Source organism: Anarrhichthys ocellatus, unplaced genomic scaffold, assembly GCF_004355925.1.
Source record: "Anarrhichthys ocellatus isolate YVR2014 unplaced genomic scaffold, GSC_Weel_1.0 scaffold6, whole genome shotgun sequence".
In the NCBI taxonomy this organism is placed as follows: domain Eukaryota; kingdom Metazoa; phylum Chordata; class Actinopteri; order Perciformes; family Anarhichadidae; genus Anarrhichthys; species Anarrhichthys ocellatus.
The window spans coordinates 5,305,066-5,323,928 of record NW_022280036.1 but is presented as its reverse complement, the minus strand read 5'-3'; the positions used below and the strand labels follow the sequence as shown (position 1 = coordinate 5,323,928).

The 18,863-nt window shown below is 40.6% G+C and overlaps 3 protein-coding genes across 8 annotated transcripts in view; 2 read left to right on the top strand and 1 right to left on the bottom strand.

The window, feature by feature from the left end:
- LOC116383104 (saccharopine dehydrogenase-like oxidoreductase) overlaps positions 1 to 2,829 on the bottom strand; it is an 8,153-nt gene extending 5,324 nt beyond the window's left edge. Inside the window, exons 1-2 of the mRNA XM_031846681.1 lie at positions 2,518 to 2,829; positions 1,081 to 1,193 (exon numbers count right to left, since the gene is read on the bottom strand). Coding sequence (XP_031702541.1) covers positions 1,081 to 1,193; positions 2,518 to 2,716 — 312 coding nt within the window. The 5' untranslated portion in view covers positions 2,717 to 2,829. The remainder of the gene's footprint in view (positions 1 to 1,080; positions 1,194 to 2,517) is intronic.
- tfb2m (transcription factor B2, mitochondrial) lies at positions 2,621 to 7,876 on the top strand. 2 transcript variants are annotated; one of them, XM_031846678.1, is made up of 10 exons: positions 2,622 to 3,245; positions 3,657 to 4,017; positions 4,281 to 4,464; positions 4,664 to 4,755; positions 4,905 to 5,058; positions 5,426 to 5,574; positions 6,085 to 6,174; positions 6,451 to 6,510; positions 6,612 to 6,760; positions 6,959 to 7,876. In XM_031846678.1, the coding sequence occupies exons 2-10, from the start codon at positions 3,730 to 3,732 to the stop codon at positions 7,146 to 7,148; spliced, it is 1,356 nt and encodes a 451-aa protein (XP_031702538.1). In that variant the 5' UTR covers positions 2,622 to 3,245; positions 3,657 to 3,729; the 3' UTR covers positions 7,149 to 7,876. The 2 variants fall into 2 exon arrangements, with proteins under 2 accessions (XP_031702540.1, XP_031702538.1); XM_031846680.1 differs by having other exon boundaries at positions 2,621 to 4,017.
- A 78-nt stretch (positions 7,877 to 7,954) lies between these two features.
- The window catches only part of cnsta (consortin, connexin sorting protein a), a 24,849-nt gene continuing 13,940 nt past the window's right edge, over positions 7,955 to 18,863 (top strand). Inside the window, exons 1-7 of one of the 5 annotated variants that reach the window (XM_031846677.1) lie at positions 7,955 to 8,166; positions 11,655 to 11,743; positions 11,832 to 12,230; positions 13,879 to 14,340; positions 14,443 to 14,531; positions 17,177 to 17,207; positions 18,290 to 18,376. In XM_031846677.1, the coding sequence (XP_031702537.1) occupies positions 11,731 to 11,743; positions 11,832 to 12,230; positions 13,879 to 14,340; positions 14,443 to 14,531; positions 17,177 to 17,207; positions 18,290 to 18,376 (1,081 nt within the window). In that variant the 5' untranslated portion in view covers positions 7,955 to 8,166; positions 11,655 to 11,730. Of the gene's footprint in view, positions 8,167 to 8,190; positions 8,515 to 11,654; positions 11,744 to 11,831; positions 12,231 to 13,878; positions 14,532 to 17,176; positions 17,208 to 18,289; positions 18,377 to 18,863 lie in introns of those variants that run through there. The other 4 variants (XM_031846676.1, XM_031846673.1, XM_031846675.1 and 1 more) reach the window with 4 other exon arrangements.

Genomic DNA, 18,863 nt, shown 5'->3' with positions numbered 1-18,863 from the left:
ACACACACACACACACACACACACACACACACACACACACACACACAAACGGATCAATGCACTGGTCCACTTTTTCGTCCTTTGGTTGATGATCGATCAACTACAGTTCATGTTGGTCTGGAGAGCTTGTAGATGAACACGTCTCCTCACATACAGAGGAAGACACTTATTTCTGATGAAGAAAACCTGCAAAAGTTGATCAGCCTACGTTGACTTAATGGATTATATGTTTATGCAGCACATATCTGGTATCAGAGAAGCAATTTGTATAGCATGCATGCAGTGACACTAACATACCAAGAACTTAAAGAAAGGTTTCTCAATCTCAGCTTTTATCTACAATGTCTTGGGTAACCACGTCATAGAATGGTCAAAATCAGTTTCTTGCCTTTCATATCAGAGATATGCGATTCCTATGAGTCGGCTTTCTGTTTGTGTTCTTTAACAGTAATCTTCCTTTGGTTGACTGTTGGTACACGGCTGACTCAAGTATTACTACACAGACCGACTTGCAGAGCAAGGTACAGTCTCCCTATTTGACCATCCTTGTTCCTGAGACTATTATGGAAGAGGTGTGGTTTACAGAATACTGTGTGGTCTTTTTCATCCTGGTAATAGATTCATCACATTTTTTACATACATGGCTTTGTATTGTCAACATAAAACACTCACACTGAACAACAACTCTTTTTGACTTAAACTTTGTGCCTCAGTTTTAACCAAGCTGGCAAAGTGCTGCTGTGAGAAACAGTGGTGGTTACTGCAGTGGAAGAACAAGACCCTGTTCTGGAAAACCTCTTTTCCTTCTGACTTTAATACAATACGACTTATTGTGTCCTGTAAATCAGTAGCCCTCATTGTGTAAATGAAGGCTGCTCTGTCTGTGTCTGTGTGTGTGTGTGTGTGTGAGAGAGAGAGTGAGAGTGAGAAACAGAGCTATGTTGAGGAGATGGGAGATGCCAACATGCCAATGTTGTGAGATGATGTGAGAAAAAAAATAAATAAATAAATAAAAGTTTGTGTCATGTGACGGAGCAGGTTCTGTGTGCTGAAGAAGAACAATCCCAGGCGTCTACTTACAGGCCCCACACAGTTCAGAACAATTACAGCCTGTTTGCACATGGCTGCCAGGGAGTCTGGTTCCTCGACATCTGCCACGATAATGTCCACCTCTGACCTGAGCTCGGGCTTACCTGCAGACACACACGCACACACGCACTTTGTAAGGATAGGCTCTTAAGTGCGATAGCATATTTAGAACCAAATGTTTGCTATAAAATTCTGTTTCTATCATAGCCCTGATAAACAAAAACATTCATGATTCCCAGGTGTGAAAATGAGTAAAATAATGGAGGAATAATGTCTGTGTTGGATGAAATGTGTCGTTAAGTATTTCAAACCAGTAACATTTCAATTGTACTGTATTTGCCAAACATAAGTGGCCTAAAACAGAAAGGAGTTGTTAAAACCATATAAGCTGTTTTAAAATGTGCCACTGTAACTCTTTGGGAGAAAAGGCAAATTTCGGTTTAAACAGAGAAACTGCAGTTTTCAGTGTTAACTGAAAGGCTTGTCGGGCTGTGTGTGCTGTCATGGAAGGGGAGTGTACAGTGACAGGTTTGTTCCATCAGCTGTTGTGCACTCCCCGAGGAGACAACAGAATAACTTTCTAATCCTCTGGAAACTCACATTCCTATCATGACAGCAGAATAGCTCTCCGGTGTTGATCTAGTGACAGACTTTATTTTCCATGTTTAGAGTGTTGCGTGGATACAAATGATCAAACTGGAAAACTACTGGCATACTAAATATGTTCCCTAAATATTTGTTACACAGTCCACAAATTAATCGCAATGAGGTGAATAATATTTCTGTTTTTAGAGCTAAAATTACTCACCAATTAGTCGATTAGTTAATCAACAGAAAGTGAATAGCTACGCATTTTCAAAATTGATCAATCAATCATTAAAGTTATTTATAAAGCGAAAGGCAAAATGTTTGCTGGATACAGCTTTTCAAAAAGGGAGAATTTCCTGTTTTTGTAAACTGAATAAATAGACTAGGTCAAACAGAAAACCACGCAAAGACATCAAAATGTACCCCAATAGGATAATTGAGATGTGCTTTGTTGGCATTTTTAGGCTTAAAATAGATATATCAATCAACCAAATTACTTCAATGACTCAATTTCGATCCTTAATAAAAAATTGTGTAAATAAAAAGGTTACTTTTTGTCGCAGCCTCGCTTGTACTTTGTACCTCATGTTAAACGTATCACTATCAGCGAGCCCACCTTAGACAAATTAGTCGTCCGGAGTTAAGCAATTACCCGTTACTTTAGAAACACAAAAGTACTTGAAATATCAGATAAAAGGCGCAGTCCCACCAAATACAACATCCTTACATAGGACATACGTTGAACAGAATAATTGAGACGCTATCTCTGTTGCAGGACCGTCAGTTCTAGAAACAATCTGCTTCAACGTACACAACAAATGTGATCGTTTAAATACATACTGAGTACTCCGGCGGCCTGCTCCAGAACTTTTTCCAGCTTCTGCTTGCTCCGGCCTGCCACGGCCCACTTCAGGTTCCCTTTCGGACCCTCGGACACAGTACGTGCCACCTCCTCCACCACAAACTGCCCCGTGAACCCAGAGGCTCCGAAGATAACCAGGTGGTAGGGCCTGTTGGATGATGTCTCAACACGCGCCATAGTGACAGCTAACAGGCTGGAGGATCTCACTGCGACGGTACCTTCACCTCTCACAGAGACTGACTGGAGAGAGTACGACTGCGTGCTGCAGTTTTGACAGCGCTGTTTTCTACTTCCGTAGCAACATTATGCTAATATGCTAACAGACATTAACAACAGCGGTACTTTTTTTTTGCTACCGAAACAGTTGCATATAAAGAAAGTGTGTTGCGTTAAGTGTTTTTCCCAACAATTTATGTACTTCTAGTAATGCTATAAGTTAGTTGTGCTTTATTTATTTTTTACATTCGTATGTTAGTATGACAACTTCCTGGATTTTCTACCTGGGTTTTCTCATTGGCCTTAGTTGAAGTCGCCTGTCAATGACGACAATCACATGCGCCTGCAGCACCACGAGAGTTGCACCAACAACTGACGGGGGTCGGCTACTCAATGTCACGGAGTTTTACCAGCAAACAGGCAGACAATAGCCACTTGTATGTCACCAATGTGGTTATATTTTGATAAATATAAGATCATCTTCGATAAGGTATGTCTGTACGAAATTAAAACGTTTTAGTTGTAAGCGTACGGCTAGCCAGTCGGCTAACAACTTATATATTGTCAGTATCATGAAACTGCTCAACGCCTCCCCTTAACAGATTGTCTGCGAGGTTATTTTGTACCTCTTGGCGAACTTGTGAATATACAGGATTTAGGACCGGGAACGCTTCTCCAGTTAGGCCGATAGATTTAAGCCATCAAGTTTACCTTCCCACGTGCCAGTAGAGCACATTATACACAGTTTGGCATACGCGTGTTTTTGTATTACGATATTAACTTAATCACATAAAACATTTAAAGCCTGTCATTTATAATTTAGTATTCTATGTTGGTGTCACTTCAATGCCTGCTATTCACCTTAACATCATTGGTCCCTTTACCTCCCCATTCCCTCTAGGCAATGGCCTCTTGAAGGGGTCCCCCGACCTTCCTCCCCCTCTCCTCTGTAGTTACAGGTCCACTGGTCCACCATGTCTACCCAGATCTGTAGGGTGGTAGACCTGATGATGCGCTCTGCTTGCTACCAGACCATCAGAAGTAGGTCCTGTTTGCACAAAGCAGTGTTGGCCCCTGTGGGTCATTATGGCCTTTGTGTCCCTGGGGCTCCTATGCTTCATAGAAGGGCCTACAGCCTGGATTCTCTCTCTTCGGGTCCTGGTCGGCCCACACTGGGTCCAACCTCCCAACAGCCCCGTGCAGAGAGGACGTCCCTCTCCTCAGCACTCACACACCGGAACCTGTCTGCTGTAGCTGTACAGGTAGGCATTCGTCTTTGATCATCCACTTTCTTTTCATCTCCATGGTCTGATATTCTGTTTTATACAGGTGTGTTTCCTTTATTGTTGAGGCACACAACACATACATCTACTCAGCCAAGTATTGATAAAAATCTTGAGTTTGTGCAGTAAACTGAAAAAGATAATAAAGGAAACGATTGACAGTGGTTTCTGACACACTGAGCTTTTTCCACATATGATATCAATTGTTTTCACTCTCTAAGTGCGTTTCTGTCTTTCTCCAGGGCCAATGTCGTCCTCTGTGCCGGTACGACTTCCTGGACCTTGGTGAGGTAGAGGAGAATGTACGCCGTGCTCAGGCCTGTAAAAAAATTAGACACTTCATAGTGGACCCAGACCTGGCTGAATTGGTCACACAGCATCTCGGATCTGTGGATGCTAAAAGTGTTATCTTCGACTGTAACCCAGGTATATATTTGTGTAATCTTTAAATGTGAAACACAGAGGAAAACTTAATGAATTCATGTTTGGTGTGTAACTTCAATCTTATTTGGTATGAACATTGACAAACTAAAATATAAATGCTCATATAAAATATGTGCATTTATAAGTCATAAGCACATTTTATTAGTCTTGTGTGTGAAACTACAATTAATTGATTTCTTAGGTCTGGGGGTGTTGACAAGGACACTGCTGAGTGCTGGTGCTCAGAGAGTTGTGGCTCTTGAAGGGGATAGGTTCTTCCTACATGATCTACAGGTAACACAAACATCTCTCTGCATCTAACGACGTTTTTTATCTTTACGCTGAGTTCTATTCTCATTTTAATTATCAGATTTTATTTGTTAATTCATTAATTTTCCTTTTATGTAGCAGTTAGTCAAATACATGATGTTTTCATGTTGTAGGAGTTGGAAGGTCGTCTTGATGGTCAGCTGGAAGTGGTTCACTGTGACTATTTCAAACTAGACCCCATTGGCAGTGGAAACCTTAAACCCCCTGTGATGTTCACGGACAAACTCTTCACTGACCTGGGAATATCAGAAGCTAACTGGACTGATGGTGAGAGAAAAACAAACTAAGACACCACTGTGTTGCAACTTCAATCTCTCACAAATGCATACACACAAAGAGGTTTCCTCTTGTTGAGCCTCTGGCTGCAAACAAATCCCACCTCCTTCATACAGTCAGTATAATCCTGAAGCTTAGAAATGCCTCATCATAAACATATATACCTATAACTATTTACCTACATTAAGATCCACATTCAGTGGCTCACAGGTATCAAACATTTAGATGAATATGTTTAGAATAATAAATCACATTTCATCATTGTAATGACTTGGTATGTACCTTTTACACAATAACACACGTAACTGAATGTACACTGATCTTCATCGGTAATGTGTTCATGCATGTGTCTTTCTAGACATCCCGGTGAGGGTAGTGGGTATCCTGCCTCTGCGTAATGAGCGTGGAATGCTGCTGAAGATGGTTTACGCTTTGTTTGAACGACTGTCTGTCTACAGATACGGAAGAATAGAGCTCAACCTCTTCATAAGCGAGAAGGAATACCTGGTACAAGAACATTATAAGCTCTGTATATGTAGAAATGAGAACCAGTTTGATCAAAGAGTCTAACTTTGTGTGTGTGTTTTGTTGTCATGAGGATGAGGATGGTTACATCCATGCTAATGCCTCTTGTTTTCATTTTGGGCAGCTTTAAACCAACTCAGATCTATGCTGAGGCTGTGGTTACACTTGTCTTTTTAATGCGACTTTTGTGATCAGATGCGTCGGATCAGAATTCAGCTGTGTCTGCATCTGTGTGTCCACAATGCAACCTGCCTGATCAATGGGATACAAAGGTCGCATTGAAAAGACGAGTGTAACCACAGTCTTAGATACTGCTGCACTTATATCATCAGTTTTATTTATCTGTACTGAAAATAGTCATATTGCTGCTGACAACACAATCACTACTTAAAGCTGAGGGAAACAGTTGTCTGGTTACTTAAATGATAATCTGATTATGTGTCGTTCTTTGATCCTTGTGTAAAATATGTAACGCAGTTATGTCTCCATCAGAAACTGGTGTCACGTCCGGGTGAAATGATGCACTACAGAGCCTTCAGTGTCCTCTGGCAGATGGCCTGTGATATCGAACTACTGCACAAGGTACAGTATGAGAGAGGGTGACAAATACAATACATTTGTGTCATTATGCTAATGTAATGAAACCAGTATGTTGACTTTTAAACAGCTGTTTACAGTAACAACAAAAAAAGCATTTTAAAGTTAAAAAAAAAAAAAAAAAAAAAAAAAGAAGCATGTTGCAGTGTTTTGTTTTATGCTACCAAAGCGTTCATGTTTGTACACATTTTCAACATAAAGAGGGTGAATGTGATAGAAAGAGTGTTCTAGTGGTCAACCTCCTCATTTCTGTCTGTGCAGGAGCCCTGGGAGTCATTTGTGAGGTCTTCAAAACAGAGAGTACCAAGCTCCAAGGGCACGGTTAGGAAGAGAGCAACCTCAATAGCAAAGTAAACAGTGTAAGTGTAAAGTGATTGTTATTGTCCGTTTTAATAAAACCTCTCCCCTCTGCCTCCCCTCAGCTTCCCAATGACCACTTGTGCCTGGTGCGTCTGCGTCCGCGGGCTGATCTGTTCTCTGCAGGCCTCACTCCGTCTAATGCTTCAACTCTGCTGATGATGGTCAAACAGTGTCTGGCAAAGAGGAAGGTCAAGCTCATGGACCGGCTCAAGTAAGCAATACATGCGTACAAAGCTATTGAGACAGGCCTGTAGTCAACACATTGTACATGTCGCATCAAAGAGCTGCTCTTGGTGCGTCTGTACTAAGTGCATCCATACTATAATAGTATCATAGGCTGTTCCAGTCGACACGTCTTCCAACCTTATTTTCCTCTTGCTCATTCTCCCTCTCTTCTGTCTGTTCCTAGTCTGTGGTCTCCAGATAGTGGGAGTAAGCTGCTATCGGAGATGGGCATGCCGGAGGACATACTGACGGGTCATGTATATCCAGAGGAGTATCTTCGACTGTTCCAGCTGATGGACAAGAGTCAGGAGTTCACACAGAGCTGGCTTTATGAAGAGATTTTGGAGAACACACAGAGGGAGGGTTGGGGCTGATGATGGACACACAGGTCTTACTATTGTTTTATACAAATTGAATACAATATATATGAGTTGTATATGTATAATATAGTGATGATGCAATATAAAAAAAGAATGTGTAATGTATTAAAACAGGCGCACAGAAGATACATACATTTGTGCATACATGCATACAAGAACAGAAAAAAGTAGTAACAAGTGAAATGTTCATGAAATGGATGCAGCAGTGATTAAAAAAAAAAGTTGCAGAATAAAGGTCTGCATGTTCAAGGGGGCTGGGGAAAAAACAGCCTCATGGGTGCACCAGGTCATGCAAATGATATTTTAATTCAGAAATGTGCATATTATCGAATGAAGTATGCAACTGCAGTTTTGTTGATGCAGTGGAGTGGCAGCAGTGTCACAACACATGTATCTTGTTTTGCATACTTTTCCAAACCTGTAATAACAGTGCAGGAAGAAGGTGGAAGCAAGTCTTTGTATTTATTTATATCCCTCATGTGTTCATACGATTTCAATGTCTGAAATGTCATGTCTTACGGACTGTGTAAACTGTGTGCAATATGATTTGTAAGAAAAACATTAAATCATAATTTTGATATATAGTGTGTGTGTGTGGGAGTACATGGTATCAGCCCTGTTTTAGTAAGTGCTTGAACCTTCAATGCTCTTATATTGAATCTATTACTCTTCTTTCCTGGTTGCACAAGGTGAACACATGGTGATTAAATGGGTTAATCATATTTCTGTTTTTGGAACTTTCATTCTCCACACAGTATTTTATGGCCTGGAGCTTTTAGAAAACACTAGCTTGAATATTCCACAGTATTGTGAATACATATTCCTGCCTGTCCACGTACGTACTGACAGTATAGGAACATAAGATGGCAACTGTGCACCTTGTGTCTACCAACAGCACCGATGCAGGCCTGATGACAGCAACGACCCCTGACAGTCGGTAACACCTACATTCATTAACATCACAGCAGCTGGTGATGCGCGATCCTTTACAATTCAACCAGCCTGTTCAGCCGTAAGTACCGCTTTACTGTTTTGTGTCTCAAAAGTTGTTTAGGTTTTTTGCTAATGATTCGAAAGCTATCGCATTTACCTAAAGCAAGCTGAGGTGTAACGTTGTATTTTAAAGGTCTTGTGGACGGATGTGTGTCTGCATTGCTCGGCTAGCTGACGTCAGTTAGCTAGCAGCAACTGATCTGTCGCCGTAGCGTTATGTATCGCTGTTTAGTTATGAATGGATAGGCATCAACTTCGGCTGTTGCTAATCAAACGTTTTCAATTTGATGAAGCAGTTCAAGCCTGTCAAAAGCGTGAAATCAACACTACGCGTGAGCCTTAACGATAGCGACCGAGCTAATCTCCTGTAACGTAAAGCATTTTACTATTAACGTAACGTTTAAATTCTAGCTTGTTTACCAAGCATAGGTTGATTAAAGTTAACGTTAGCTAGCTAGTAACCAGTTTACGGAATCTGTGTCATGGTTGCAATTGCTGTCACTTGTCTGCGTTTTAACATTGGATCTTCATCTATCGTTAACGCTAAATAAACATGGGGATAATGTTGAGACAAACCGTTTGTTCCTGAACCGGTTAGTCACTAACATTACACGTGAACTGGTTAGCTACAGCTAACGTTAGAGACTTAATTGCTGGCCTAAACTGGTAACTTGGCCAACAACAACAATGCCCCACCTCTTTGAATGGCAATTGGGTGCAATTTACTGCATATATTTTACGTCTCATTTGCTAACTTGCTGGATTTTTTTAGTTTGTTTAGCTTATTTGTAAAACGTCTTAACGTTAAAACATAAGACAATTAGTGGCAGTTGATGTCACGTTGTTTTTTTTAGCTCTGCTCGCTGTCTCAAGTGTCTGTAGTGGCCTCTCACAGGACAGGATCTGTTTCCTCCACATTGTGTTTGTCCTTATGGCTAAAGTCCCACTCTGTCCCTTCTTCTGTCTTTCATTATTCATGGTCCCCTGTGGAGCAGGGTGCAGACATAAAGAGGAGAGGATGGATGGTCGGATGGACAGATGGCTCTGAGGGAGCGAGACATTCAGGGAAACTGTACTGTAAACAAAAAGATACATCTCACAAAGCATTAGAAAGATGACCGGTACAGTAACAGCCATATGTGTAAACTGCAGGTCGTCGTTGCATAAGTCTCGATGTCACAGTTGTTTGTCACAGGCTGGGGCCATTTTACCCTCCAGAGGGACATTAAGAGCTTGGAGTAAGAAGACTGCAAGACAGCCTCTCATACAATACTTCCATTAGTATCTCAAAGCCTATGATTATGTCATCCCATAGGTTCTCTCCTCCCTCTGGAGATAGCAGTCCTCAGTGCTGATTGTCCCTAAGAGTATTAATAATAATGTGCACACAGGTAATCAGAGTTGTGCTCGTTGAGTTTGTCCTTTGTAGATGTTTTGGTTGAGTGTTACAGAGGGAAATACAGGCTTACAGGAAGAACAATTAGCTTAGTGCTGCGGGAAACCAGGACAGCGATATTCCTCTGAGATAGGCTTTCATTAGCCTGGAATGGATGTGGGTATTTGTGGAGGTTTTGGAGTCAAAATATCACCAACGTTAGTAAAACAGTTGGATGTGTGAAGGAGTGTTGGCCATGGATCCGGTCATGCATATTGTAACCAGGGATAGGGGACACGGTCAGTGCAATGACACAGGCATCTGTGTGTGTATTATAGGTCTGTTAGTATATTTTTGTTTTTCATTTGAAAACATAAAAATAAACTGCTTCATGTGTATGTGAAAGTCTAGAAATCTCAAATTGATGGTCTACTAGTTATACAGTGCGTGCTGTTAATGGTTGTCTCACTGACCTGAACACAGGTTGTATGTATTGGGCAGTCTAGGTATCCAGAGGTTGAATCTGTTTTTCTGTTAAATTTCTTGCTGACTTAACTGTGAACATAAGTAAGGCAGTAAAGTTTAAAAAAAAAAAGAAGCATGCTATTGCACAATACTGATTTGTGCTGTACGCTGATTTACCAGTTTGACAACCTCCTGCAACCCATTGGAACCGCCCTGCAATAAATCCTATCTTTGAGAATCTTATACTTTTCACTGTGTCAGGAAAAATGTTGATTTGACCTATAAGCATTTCTGAGGCCGTAGCTTGTAAAGTTGTTGTTCTGCATTGCACTTTATAGAGTGCTGCAGGGATGATGCATTTTTATAGGCCTTCCCAGAAGATAGCATCGCACTGGTTACCTCAACAGAAAGCCCATGGAATCTTTCCATTGGCTTTTGGATTAGTGCACAGAATAAGATCTGTGGCAAACACAGGTTCATGATGCTTAAATGTTTTGTTCAGCGAGATCATCTCTACAAATTAACACAAATTTTATTAAGTTTGAACTTTAAATGCAAACCCTAGAAGTAAAAATATAACGTTAGGCTAGAAACAAACTAGACCACGGTCGCGTGACTTCACGTCACCCCCACTGAGCTAAAGCAGCACTAGTGTTTGTAGTAATAATGTTTAGCAGTCCTATGTCCTTGTTAGCAATCGCCTTTTTTAAGACTTGTGGGATCATTTGCTGACGTATTTTCTTTAGGAGAGCAAAACATTAAAATCTCTTCAGTTTATGTGAACCACGGACCTTATTTTAGGCATCCAGCCAGAAACCCATTGACTTTGAAACAAAGAAACAACCGCTGGATCAGGCTAATTCATCTTCAGGGTTTAGGACTCATTCCTATCGTAGTTCATAGTATTCTGTCTTCCTACTATATGTAAATAGAAATGGACAATATAGTTTATTGCATCTCATAACTTTACCACTTGTCTCCCTTTGGTATTTACCAGTTCTTCTGTATTCTTGGTTCACATTGTACATTGTCACTGTTCTTGCTCTTCCCATATCATAGTTATTTCTCTCTCTCTCTCTCTCTCTCTCTCTCTCTCTCTCTCTCTCTCCTTTCCTCTCACTATCTTGCTCTCTGTGTTCAATGTTTAGGGGGTCTGTAAAAGGTTTTTGTATTGAAAAACTTAATTGTTTTAAGAAGATTATGGAAACTTAAATCCTAACAATTTGACATTTAAATGTCCCTTCGAGATTTATTCTTGTGAGCAAATAGATGCTGACTGGTATTGTTCTTCACAGATAAGTTGCAGGACACTACTTTGCTGTAGATGGGGAGGAAAACTAATATTAACAAATGTCATCTCTTTCAGCCACACCGTACAGTGGCGTCTTAAAGGTTCAGAACTTGTACAGAGTTTTCAGTTGTTTTCTATATAATGCATTGTCAGGTTTGTATCTGAAGTGTTAGTGATCAATACATTTGTAGTATTATACTACATGGAGTTGGTAGGACTGCTACATTTATACAACTAAACTTGCTAAACTTGTTTTGTGTCCCTCCCTTTCACTCTCTCCCGTTCCTCTGAGTGTAGATTGACTTCCTCTGTCTTTCTCATACTTTCCGTCATTGAAATGTTCCTGTCTTTTGTCTCATTCTCTTTATCTCTGCAGGCTTGAAGACGGGCTTGTTTAGTAGCCGGCGCAGACCCTCATGCTCAGAGCTCAACCGTTGTGAGGGGGGTGCCAGATGGATCATGGTGGTGAGTGTTTTAAATAACACAATGTATAGGCTCAACATGTTTAAGTACACCAATTGACATTTCACCTGATTCTTTATTTTATCTCCAGGTCAGCTTGAGAGGGAGGACAGAGCAATGTCACAGGTTCAGGTGGGCGGGGCCAACCTCTGTGATAACCTTCCCAATCCTGACACTCTCGCTGCCCAAACACGAAATCTCAACGAGACTAACGCGCTCGCACAGACTCAAAGCCTCGCTCCTCCACACAAGGAAGAGGGAGGAGGGCTCATCCAAAAAACCTCTGTCAACAACAATGGGAAGGAGGAGGAGGAGCACGGAAAGGAGGGATACACAGGAAGAGGCGGAGAGGAGGATGAAGAAGAAGAAGAAGACATTGATGAGGTGATGAAGGGAGACGAAGAGGAGGAAGAATCAGAAGAATCAAGCTGTCTAATTCGCTGCCAGTCTCCCGACACTCCAATGACTGATTCCTCCTATTCAGAGACAGGTCGGGAACATACATGCATGAAAGACATACACTTTCACACACACAACTGTTGATGGCCATTTGGGGGCAGCAGAAGACCACAACAAGCTAACAGATGCACAGAGCAGAGTTGCACAATCATTTTCAAGGATTGTCATTGGGAGCGACCCCTTTCATATAACACGTAGATTCATTGTCGGTGTAAAGAATAATCTAGTAGAGGACAGAAAACACACACCGTAACAGAAGTTAGGCCAGATTTATGATAATGAACATCCAATTCCAACACTACAGCCAAAAACATGTTAAACTTACAAATGTGATAGTTGTAGTCACACATTTACATTTTTTTTAGTTTTTGCTTAAAGGAACAGTGTGTAACATTTACGGGGATTTATTGGCAGGTATTGAATATAATATTCATAACTATGTTTTAATCGGTTTATAATCACCTGAAGCTCAGTCCGCCATGTTTCTACGGCAGCCCAGAGAGGACAATGACTCTAGCGAGAGCCTTTCGCATTTTACGTTATCTGAAGGTAACGTTCCAAAATCCGGTATTAAACAGGCCACTTTGCTAAATAATTAAAGATCTTAGTATTGATAAGCACCAATGTTACTGGTTATTATGTTATTTGTACTTTTTCATGTTTTGGTGTAATTTATTATCACGCTACAGCTCGCATCTGCTCTACCTTCTCTGTCGAGCTGAGCTCCTCCAAGTACACACACACACACACACACACACACACACACACGTACATCGACAAAAACAGGCACAAAGCCTGAGCTGGTCGAGTGAACCAGGTGACGTGAAGGATACGCTTGTTATGCAATAAATACTGACCGATGTCGACGTCCTTCATTTTACCATCCCCAGTCACTTACAGAGAGTATTCATTTAATTGCACAAAGATTGTGAAACTTTACTCGGTTGCGCTCTGTGGTTTCTAGAGCTCTATTCCATCAAAAGAAAGGTATTGGCTTAGCTTAGTTTAGTATTAGCTAACCACTCGAATCACTATACAAACAAGCACTAAAACACTAGATAAAAAAATCAAAGCACTCACTGCCAAGTTCTAAAAAAATATCAGCTTTTAAGTTGAGATGGATAAAGTCATCCATACCTTAGCTTCGGTGACACTTAGCTTATACACACAGAAGAACCAACACTAATCCTGTCACCTGGGGGTCTATAAGAGAAGATCGCACTATTGTGTTACCGAAGAGTGCCTTTAGCTAGTCAGCCTGGTCTGTCAGAGGTTCATCAGACAACTAAACATTAAAATCCTGCTTTTTTGCAGTTTAATTCTGTATGTATTTATGTCACTACTACTTTTTTTTGTGTCCTTTTCAAACTTTGAGATGGCATGTCCTGTTTTTGTTGTTGCTCTGATGGGGACTACAGATGAAAAATTACCTTTTGGCTAGTTTGGCTGCATTTCATACTGTATTTATTAATTCAACTTAATCTTCTGAATGTTTTCTCAAATATAACCATCAGTATTGTATTGTAACAGTCCCTCACACACCTGTGTCGTCAGGAGCTTTAGACAGCTGTTTTGGATTCATGCTGTTTTGGATTCATGCTGTTTCAGCACGTTCACTGTGTCATAGTTATTCTTTCTTTCTTCTCTCTGTTTGGCGTTGTCTTTCTTATCCTCTGTAGGCAGTCTGTTGGAGACTCCGTATCCTTTCAGCCCTGGGACCAGTCCAGAGCCCACATCCCCTGTCATTCCAGTGGTCAGTCCAGACACTGCATATCCCGCCAGTCAAGTGGAAGTGAGCCCGATTGATGTCAAAGTGGACTCTCATAACACTGACTTAGTTGCCTCCAACACAGGTTCCGTTACACAGGGACCCACCTTCACCACAGGGCCTATAGATTCTACTACTGGGCCTACAGGTATCACAGAAGCCACAGACAAGATAGCAAAAAATACTGACTTCACTGCAGGACATCTTACCTCATCCACAGACTCTGTCTTCAACTATGGGCCCACATGCGCAAGAGGGTTTCCCTCAACAGCAGAGACATTTACAGGGCCTGCTTGCACCGCGACGCTCAACACTTCCATTGCTTCCACTCCTATGAGTGCAACAGCAAACACCCCAGGGCCCACGACTACTGGTACAGAATCCACTACCACCACAGTACCTATAACCTCGATTTTGGAACACATTACCTCCACTCCAGTGCCCACTTGTTTTTCAGTCTCCACCTGTGCCGCAGGGCCTCTTCCAAGCCCCGCCCTGCTGGAGTCTCTGGAGGAGTTGGCACAAAGAGGAGATGACACTCACCTTCCACAGTACCTTCACCAGGTAACTCTTCTTGTCTTACTTCTGGCATAGTATGTCAGATACTACAAGCTGTGTATCACCACCAATCCTGGCAGTCACTCACCTTAACAATTACTTCACTCTTTAACGGTTTCTTTTTGTATTTATTTTTCTTTCTGTCATTTTAGTCTCTATATTTTGCTCTCACACTAGTTATTAAATCACTGTTATCCACTCAACCCAATAATCGGAATGACACTTTGTACCCTAAGGCATGGGTGACTTCAGCGTCTATACATAAGCACATTCCTGCACACATGAGCTACATCCACACTACATAAAAAAACATACACTCTCAGTCTTCCCCTCTCACACACAGACCTGCGTGACTGGACATGTATGTTATAGGGTGTGTGAATATTTCTGTCAGTTTGATTTACAAATGCTTCCACCAGGCACACCTGAGCTATGCTTTCTTACAAGCAAACGGGTTGTGTGTGTGTATATGAGAGGCAATTTCTCCACACACACACACATGTGCTTCTTTCTTTTTTTTTTTTTGTCTCTTCACAAAATGAAAATAAAATGAGTCCTTTTAGCTTTTTAAGGAAAATGTACTTTTCACTTCTTTATAGAAAAAGAGTACGTAGGTCGACAACAGGTCTAATCTAAGCAATTACAGTGGAAATCTCTTTCAGTGATCTCATATGCCTGTATCAAACTAAGCACTATTATAACCATTTATTTTTCTTTAATTCCGCCTCAAATTAAATCCCTGTACTGTGTATAATTCAAATACACTATGGTACTGTACATGAAATATAGCTTACTTTTGTTCAGATTATAATTTGTCCATAGCCTTAAGATGCATCGTCCTGTAACATCAGAACTGTAAATAGGCTAGTAAGCCGCAGCATTTAGTGCATTTCTAAATTTTTAAAAGGCATAAAATAGACCGTATGAAATCAATGTGGAGAGTAAAATAACAAAAATCAAACGACAGTAGTTTTAATTTTTTTTTCCCATATGTTGTCATGAATGAAAAGACCAAAAGTTTACACTGAAAGCGGACTAATTGATTACAGTAAGTGAATTATATAAACAGCAGTTGGGTTCCACGCACACATCACCTCTGATGATGAACAGATTTGTGCATGCTGCTGTTTTTTTCAATCTTGAATCTTAAAATCTGACTGTCCTTCTTTTCGATGTGGGAGCTTTATCATGGTTTTTATTTGTCATTGTACGACAGGGTTGCACAACGAAATTTAGATTCTAATCACAATTTGCTACATAGGAAAGAAGACAAACAACAATAACATATATATTCTATTAGGTGGGTGGAGGATACATTTAGGAGTCTCGCAGCCAGAGGAAAGAAGCTGTTTTGAAGTGTGATACTTCAGTATCTCTTTCCAGAGGGCAGCATGGTGAACAGGTTGTGGCTGGGGTGGTTATTGTCTTTTAATATCTCCTTAGCTCTTCGCAGGCTCCTCACCGATGCTCAGTAGACGGTTGCTAATGATGTTCTGGGCGGTTTTAATCACCCGCTGTAGAGCCTTCCTGTCCTGTGCTGTACACACCCCATACCAGTTTGTAATGTACAAGAACTTGGCACGATTTTGCCTTCTTAAGTAAGAAATACAGCCGTTTATGAGCTTTCTTCACCAGGATGGAGATGTGTGATGACCATGTCAGATTGTTTGTGATGCTGATTCTTAGGAACTTAAAGCTGCTAACTTGCTCCACCTCAACTCTATTAATGTAGACAGGGGTTTGCGTCTTCGCCACCTTTTTTCTAAAATCAACAATCAGCTCCTTGGTATATTTACTGACACTGAGCAGTAGATTGTTCTCTGAGCACCGCTGCAAGGTTGTCGATTTCCTCTCAATATGAAGTCTCATTGTTGGGACGAATGAGGACAAATTCTAAACTCTTTCCAACTTTGTTTCTGAGCCGCGTCAGTAGAGTTACCTATAGAGGTCATTCAGTCGTCACCGCCCCTCTCTTCATTAGAAATGCAAGAGCCTTTTGTGCCCTCCTTCCCTACTCTACTCCTCCTCTCTCTCTCTCTTGCTCGCTCTCTCTTGCTCACTCTCGCTCTCTCTTGCTCGCTCTCTCTCTCTTGCTTGCTCTCTCTCTCGCTCTCTTGCTCTCTCTCTCGCTCTCTTGCTCTCTCTCTCTCTCTCTCTCTCTCTCTCTCTCTCTCTCTTGCACTCTCTCTCTCTTGCACTCTCTCTCTCTCTCTCGCACTCTCTCTCTCTCTCTCTCTCACACACACTTCTCTTGTTCTGAGATCAGCTGAGCAGCATGAAAGCGACACTTGCTGAGGAGAGGTAGAGTGTCTTAGTCTCTCGTTTTTTTGTATCTTGCTACGTGTCTTGCTTTTCACTCTCACTCTGTCTCCTAAATGCTAGGGACAGTTATTGCTGTGTTAGTGCGGTGTTTCTATGCTCTATATTGGTGTTTTTTCTACCTGTTGTCTTGTACTTTGGCAAATCAGATTTTGGTTTTATCTTGTGTCTGAGTCAAGAATCACTCTACCTGAGGAATAGTTTCAGTCTGGTTTGACAACCTTGTTTTCCTGATAGCGTCTGTGACATAACTGATTTGACAAAATCATGAAAAAAAAGATTTTAGAGCATGCACTTTATTAAAGATGTAATGTCTCTCTCTCTCTCTGCAGATTGCCGAGGCCTTTGTCCTTCACAAAGACTGTATCCTTAGTATTATGTTGGTGTGTGTATCTGTGTGTATTGGATTTGGTCACAAACTGTGTGCTAACCTCGCTGTTTTTAATTATGCATTTTTCTTTGACTACTTGTCTGTTTTCTCATCTGTATTATTTCACACACTGAAGTAAGAGTTTGAGGATTTGGAGTGACTTAAAGCTTCAGAGTTTACAGACAGTGTGGTAAAAAAGAGAGCAATAGATAGAATAGGCCGAGGAGAATAGAGTGGAAAGAAGCTGAAAAAGAAGGGGATAAGAGAAAACACTGATCAGAGAGAGAGAGAATAGATAAGGAGAACATGAAGAGGGGTGATTACAGAAGGTGAAACGGAGAGAGGAAAAGCACCAGTAGCTGATCTGGCTCATGCAAAATGCTCACAAGGTAGAGAGGCAGAGAGAAAGAAGACACACATACGGAGGGAAGATAGATATGTTGATCGTCTCTGTATAGTGCGTACACAACCTGAATTCTTTGCAGACGCACTCGCAGAAAGAGACGCTCTTATACAAAATACACTCACACACTTAAAGTCAATAAAGATATAAGTATGAGACAAAGTAGGTGAAAGGGAGGAAGAAATACAAGAAAGCGAGCATGAAAAATAATTGGAATTTTTGACAGATTTAATCAGAGGAAAGAGACACAGTGGAAGGGAAGAAACAAAAGAGTCAAAGAGAAGGGAGAGCTAGCTTAGCTATGCCATGCATGCATAGGGGGTGAGAGAGAGAGAGAGAGAGAGAGCATTTAGCCATGCCAAAGACGGATTGTGTTCTCGCTGCTCATATCCATAAACATGAGAGACTGCATCCTGGAGTGCTTTTCCCTTTATCTCTGGCCTCCCCCCCCCCCCCCCTCCTGCCTCCCTCTGTCTTCGTCCTCCAATTTCATCAGTCTCACTTTCTTTTCTCCCTTTACATCTGACCACTGTAATGCAGAAAAAAGTAGTTTTTTTTTTTTAGAGTTGAGTTGAGTTTTATTTAATTTTTTTTAAAAGCAAACCGTACCCTGTAGGGCTTTTTGTACTCTGTGTGTTTGTATTTATGTTTCTCTTAACCTTTGATGTTCAGACCAGCGGGCATTATGGTGCATCCAGCTAGAGAGACTCTATCACCAGAGAGTATTGGACAACCTGAATGAACTACAAGAACAGTGGGGTAACGTACCTGCACACCTGCATCAGATGCATGTATACACAATCTTAGTGTATAGTTTTGTAACAAAATACTTATTGTTGTATTTGTAAGATAAATGCATAATGGTAAAATTGTGTGTATACATATGTGTGTGTGTGTGTGTATGTATATGTGTATATATATATATATATATATATGTGTATATATATGTATTATATGTGTATATGTATATTATATATTGTATATTATATGTATATTATATATAGTATATATATGTATATTATATGTATGTGTATATGTATATTATATATTGTATATTATATGTATATTATATATAGTATATATATGTATATTATATGTATGTGTATATGTATATTATATATTGTATATTATATGTATATTATATATAGTATATATATGTATATTATATGTATGTGTATATGTATATTATATATTGTATATTATATGTATATTATATATAGTATATATATGTATATTATATGTATGT